This window comes from Equus quagga, chromosome 9 (assembly GCF_021613505.1).
Source record: "Equus quagga isolate Etosha38 chromosome 9, UCLA_HA_Equagga_1.0, whole genome shotgun sequence".
Taxonomy (NCBI): Eukaryota; Metazoa; Chordata; class Mammalia; order Perissodactyla; family Equidae; genus Equus; species Equus quagga.
In genome coordinates this window covers 66,887,916-66,893,915 of record NC_060275.1, presented here as the reverse complement: position 1 = coordinate 66,893,915, position 6,000 = coordinate 66,887,916, and the positions used below count along the sequence as shown (strand labels likewise).

The 6,000-nt window shown below is 56.2% G+C and overlaps 1 protein-coding gene across 3 annotated transcripts in view; it reads left to right on the top strand.

Moving 5' to 3' along the window:
- Positions 1 to 1,520: 1,520 nt before the first annotated feature.
- ELL (elongation factor for RNA polymerase II) overlaps positions 1,521 to 6,000 on the top strand; it is a 72,258-nt gene continuing 67,778 nt past the window's right edge. Inside the window, exon 1 of one of the 3 annotated variants that reach the window (XM_046672071.1) lies at positions 1,521 to 1,761. In XM_046672071.1, coding sequence (XP_046528027.1) covers positions 1,536 to 1,761 — 226 coding nt within the window. In that variant the 5' untranslated portion in view covers positions 1,521 to 1,535. The remainder of the gene's footprint in view (positions 1,762 to 6,000) is intronic. The other 2 variants (XM_046672068.1, XM_046672070.1) reach the window with 2 other exon arrangements.

The window sequence follows — 6,000 nt, the reverse complement described above, 5'->3', positions numbered from 1 at the left end:
GGAAGGAATTGCAAGTCGGGACATATAAACCATGGTGAGCTAGGGGCAAGTCAGGAGAACAAAGGAGAAGAGCATTCTTTTATAGTGAAAAAGAGGGGAGTTTGGAAGGGCTGTTTTGAAGGAAACTCCATCAGAAGAGAGTGAGAATTTGAACTTCTCATTGGCTGAGTGTGGTGGTTTCTCATTGGCTGGGCTGTTGCTGGTTGAGGAGAAAACCTTCCTTAAAGTAAGCTGCTGCTTTTGGGGAAGAAAGGTCCATCTGCAGAGGGCAAGGAGTGGTGTGTGAGAGCTCCCCCTTCAGGGCTTCCTATTTTATTTTATTTATTTATTTATTTATTTTAGAGATTTTATTTTTTTCCTTTTTCTCCCCAAAGCCCCCCTGGTACATAGTTGTATATTCTTCGTTGTGGGTCCCCTTCTAGTTGTGGCACGTGGGACGCCGCCTCAACGTGGTTTGATGAGTAGTGCCATGCCCACACCTTAGTGGTTTCCAGGTGCTGGGGAGGAGGATGGGGAGTGACTCCTTAATGGGTAACGGGGTTTCCTTTAAGGGTGATGAAAATATTCTGGAAGTAGATAGAGGTGGTGCTTGACGACATCGTGAATGTGCTAAATGCCTCTGAATTGTACACTTTAAATAGGTTAATTTTATGATATGTAAAATGTTTTTTTAGGGGCTGGCGCCGGGGCGGAGGGGTTAAGTTCACGCGCTCCGCTTCCAAGGCCCAGGATTTTGCTGGTTCGGATCCTGGGCGTGGACATGGCACCGCTGGTCAGGCCACGCTGGGGCAGCGTCCCACATGCCACAACTAGAAGGACCCAGAACTAAAATATACAACTATGTACTGGGGGGATTTGGGAAGAAAAAGAAAAAAAAAAAGATGGGCAACAGTTGTTAGCTCAGGTGCCAATCTAAAAAAAAAGTTTTTTTAAAAATGGGGGAGCTGGACAGGGCCTGTCGGGATGTAGGATTTATTCTATTAAAAGTCTTCTCTTATCGTGAGCAAAGTTTACTGGGCCCCCTAATCTCTCAACAATCCTGGTGGGGAATCCAATCCGGTCACCAGGGAAGTCCCACCAGCCCAACCCAGAGTCCAACGCGCGCTCGGTTTGCATAGTCACGCCCACCACCCGGCCAGCCCCTGGCCCCGCCCCCACACGTGTTTCCGGCCGGCCCCGCCCCCTCCACGCCCTCGCTGCGGCTCTCAACAGATGCCAAAGACGGAAGACTTGGAGAGACCTCATAAATAATGCATCACGTCAGCGGCCGGTGGGGGCGGGGCTCCGAGGCGCCTGCCTGAGTCAGGGTCCTGAATAATACATATTGAGGCGGGGCCCGGAGCGGGGCGCGTGTCGGGGCGGAGTTCGGGCACGGAAGTGCCCACCTCTAGGGCCTTGAGAGGCGGGGCCATCCACGCTTTATGGAGAATATGCAGGCCTTCTCATGAGTAATGCAGCACGTCGGCGGGCCTGGCGGCAGCGACTGAAGGCTTAGGCGGGTCCGGAGAGGGCGTGGCCAGCTGCGCTCATGAATAATGCAACGCGTCAGCGGGCGGCGGGGCGGGGCGGGGCCGGCGCGCCGGCGCCGGAGCCGGGAAGCGGGGGCTGGGGAGCGATGGTCGCAAGATGGCGGCGCTGAAGGAGGGTCGGAGCTACGGGCTGTCGTGCGGGCGAGTGAGCGACGGCAGCAAGGTGTCCGTGTTCCACGTGAAGCTCACCGACAGTGCTCTGAGGGCCTTCGAGAGCTACCGCGCCAGCCAGGTGAGCGGCGCGGGCCCGGTGCGGCCGTCGGGGACGTCGGGGCGCAGGCCGGCCTCGCGCGCCCCTCGCCGCGGCGTCCTCGCCTGAGGGCTCGGGGTCTGGCGTCCACGGTGCTGCTCGCCGGTCCCTGGGCCGGCGCGTCGTCGCGGGTGGGCACCTGTCTGGCTCGGGGCGCTCGGAACCCCGTTCCTTCTCGGTGCGGAGAGGCGACACTGGCGGGCGGCCCGGGGCGGCCGCGGGGCCCGAACTCGCGCTCCTGGTCCGGTGGGCGCCTGGGTCGTCACCTGGAGGCGTCCGGGGCCTTTCCCGGCTCACCCGCCACCGGGGCAGGAACTGATACGTGCACCTGGCCGGGGGCGGGGGATGGCAGCGCTATCCGGGCACCAGAGGTGGGGGGCTTGGGGCTTCTCCGTCTGAGTCCCTGGCAAAGTGGCCAGTGAGGTGACTGTTCCTCCGGGGAGCAGCTTTTGCGTCTAGGTTCCTGGCAGGGTGGGTCAGTGGGGCACCGCTGTCGGGGCACCTGTGGGGTCCTGTTCTGTTTGTGTGGGAAGGCTGTGTCTGCACTTGAGGGCCGTCTTTGACGCTCCCCAGTGAGGCCCCGTGAGTTGAGCGCAGTTTCAGATCTTGGGAAGGGGTGTTTGGGGCAGAAACTGACAGCTTTTCCCACTGGACACCTTTGGAGAGTGGGAGTGTTTTTAGGGGAAGAAGCTCTGCATGTGGAGGTGGCTGGCATGCTGCCTTTCTCAGGCTGGGAGCTGGTGGTGGGTACCTGGGAGGGAGCTCTGGCCACCATACCTGGCCACTGACTCTCAGACTTCTCCGGGGCCGGTTTGGGCCCATCTGGGGGAAATTGAGGTGTTTCAGTTCTGACACCTGGTCTGGGGTGCAGGGGAAGGCTGCTGTGCATTTTCTTTCAGGCCTGGCTTTGGGGCACATCTGGGGCCGTGGTCAGAAACCTACTCCTTCCCATTTCAGTTTGTATCATGGCATCCTCTGTGTTGGGACAGAAGTTGCAGGTGCCCACTGGTCAGGTCTTGAGAGGAGGTGGGTTGGGGGCCCTTTTTCTCCTTGCCTGGAAAGTGGGGGCTTTATAATCAGAAAGTGGGGAGGGGTCTGGTGTCAGGCTTGGGGAGGCCCGGCTCCCTGCATGTGTGTGTCTGTGTGCACATGTTTGTGTATATTGGGGGTGGGGGGGTGCTGTGGGCGGGTGAGGAGAGAGACTAACTAGGAAGGAATGTGGCTTTCTTCCTGCCCTGGACTTGTTCAGCACCATTAGCTAAGCCGGGAATTTCTTCCCCTGTTTTGTTCCCACTACTTTCCCGGTGCCCACCCTTTCCGTGCTTCTCCCCACTTTTTGGGGCAATTTCCTTCCTGTTCTGGTGTCTCAGTTTCCCCTTCATAGAACAGGGACTTCATCTTTTTTGGAAGATGGAGGTCTCACCTTGTCGAAAGGATTCCCCTAGGTGCGGCTAAGGCACCCCTGCAGGTGAAGAGGTGGAGGAGGTAGGGCCAGGAGGTGGAGCCTCCCTTCCTTGTGGAATTCCAGCCCTGAGCAATCCTGACTTGTCCTGCAGGAAGGTAGGCTTTCCTAGAGACAGCTGAGGGAGTGCTCATGAGTCATGTAAATAAGGTGAGCTTGGTACCTGGTCACTGGGCGTTAGGAGCCCCATCTTCCCTGCCATGCTGCCCTCGCTTGATCCAGTCGTCCAGAAGGCCTGCCTGTGTGTCCACCTCATGCTGTCACACTGCTATTTTTAATTTAGGGTGTTGGTTACATCCCCTAACTAAGCTGGATTTTCCTCATGTAAGGGTGAAGGTATAATGCAGTCCCAAGCTCATCCCCTGCGGAGCCCAGCTGTGTGTGTCAGTGGTGTTCAGCCAGGAGGGGCTCCCTTGAAGAACTACTCCAAGCCGTTCTAGGCCACTTGGCTGGCTGGGCTAAATTTTCGGGGTAACCCAAACTTGCATTTTTCTCAGAAACTGACTGGTAATTTAAGTTACTTGGCAGTTTTCATATTTAGTCTTACCTGTTGGGCAGTGTAGTGGACTGAGCTAAGATCAGGGCAGCTTGGGTACTCTGGGTGCTTTTGGGTGGTGGGCATGGGAAAAGTGACTTGAAGAACTCCTTTGTGTGAGCAGAGAAGTGTATTGGTTAAGAAAACTCATATGTACAGCTCTGTCAGTAACGCTGAGAGTTTTCTATTCTTTAGCACTGTGGTTATGGTTTGCCAATGGCAGCTTGTGGAGGGGGTTTTTATTTTTACTTTTTAATTGCCAAAGGGCTTTTACAAATTCAGATGTGGCAGGGGACTGGAGAGGAACTTCCTGTGAAACTTTCTCTGCAGCTTCAGAGAGCGTGTAATATTAGCTGTCGGAGAGCTCCCAGTAGAAGTCCCCCAAGGTTTCTCCCTCCAGAGGGGTCTGAAGTCTGAGCTGCCTTTGTGCAGACCTGGTGGCCAGCCTAGAATGTAGTGGAAAGTAAGGACATAGTAGTATGTGCAGCTGCCACTGTCCAGACTCGAACTTCATGCAGTTTCTCCTTGAATGTGAAAACTCAAGTGAGTCCTGAGGCAGCTGCACCCTTGGGTCTCCCTGTGATGGGCTACTTCTGGGAGAGATGAGAGAGGAAGTGTAGACATAGCCTATCCTTCCAAGATCGTGTCATGCACCTGCTCGGAGAAGTGGCCCTCACCACTCTGAGGAAGTGACCTTCCCTGGGGCACCTGCCTCAGCTACCTGGGTGTTTCATCGTTGGGTTTGGTGGGCAGTGTTGCTGGGTGACCTTTTCTTCTCTTGAATTATAAGTTCCTCTGTGGAGAGGAACATGTTATTGTTCAGGAAAAGTTGAGGGCCCCGGGAGGAGGCCCAAAAAGCCTGAGGATTGGAGCCTCTCTAGGTTTGAATCTGGCTCTGCCTGTGCGGGACCTTGGGCCAGTGCCTGACCCTACCCAGTCCAGATCCTTCTTCTCACAGCTACCAGGATCCCAGTACCTGATGCTCTCTGAATTCCGGATTTTGCTCCTGTCAGAATTTGAGGGTCCCAGTGCCAGACCCTCTCTGAATTCTGGATCCTTCTTCTGTCAGGATTTGAGGGTCCTAGTGCTCAGCCCTCTCTGAGCCCTGAATCCTTCTACTCTCAGGGCCCTGGGGGTCCTTTTGGCACATGTGCAGCCCTCAGCTCATCCCTGACTCTTCCCATGCTCTCAGCACTTGGTGCCTGGACCCAGAGCTGGTCCCCTCCTGGAGACTGGAGTAGAACCTGCGGAGACAGGGAGCCGGGGCTCCTGCATCTGCCCAAACTGATTGAGCGCCTGGTCTGTGCAGGGCCCTTGTTCAGGTACTGGACATTCACAGGTGACCAAGATAGGCCTTTAGTGTCACAAGTTGACGTTCTAGAGGTAGGAGACAGATAATGAACACGACGGCACAGAAATCAGCACAAAGGACTTGTCAGTGGTCAGTATCAGGAAGGAGATAAAATGGGACTATGTGAAAGGGCGCTTCTAGGAAGTGCCAGAGCCCATATCTGCCAGGTGAAGGGTCCCAGACGACAGGAAGGGGAAGGGTTCCAGGCAGGGCGCATGCACAGGCCTTGAGACACAGGGGCCCGGGAGGGTGTTCGGGCAGAGGTGAGGCTGGGTCCAGGTGTGGAGGCCGCTGCGGGGCTCTGTCGGGGAGGGATGTGTGGGGAGAGGACGCCTGCAGCGAATACTCCATGACTGCTCTGGAGCTGCACTAGGGGCTGCTTGCCTGCTGCTAAGGGGGCGGCTGCGTGGATGTCAGTCCGGCACCAGTGGCAGGAGGAGCCTTAATTTAGCCTTTCTTCCCTTCCCACTGCAAAGCCCTGGGAGGTGGGCTTGTCTCCCCTTCCTGGGGGGGCACCTCACTTGGCCTTAGCCAGTAATAGCCAACTGCCCCTCCTGGCTGTGGACCAGGCCCTCTGTAAGCCCTTTGTGTGGGCATGTGTCGACACCCTTGGCAGGAAGGCTAGCTTATTGTTTCTACTGTGCATTGAGGGCAGTTGAGGCTCTGCGGGCAGTGTCTGAGGTCTGCCTGAGGTCACTTAGTTATCCTCACAGGCCCAGGCTGCCTCTCGATTTGGGAGGGAGCGTGAGCCACCAGACACAGCTATGAAAGGGAGTCCCACCATGGTCTCCATTCCTAGTTCAATGCCAGTGTTGCACGCTCCAGCCAGTGTCAGTGACGTGAATAGCTGAATTCCTGAACTTGCTGGCTGTG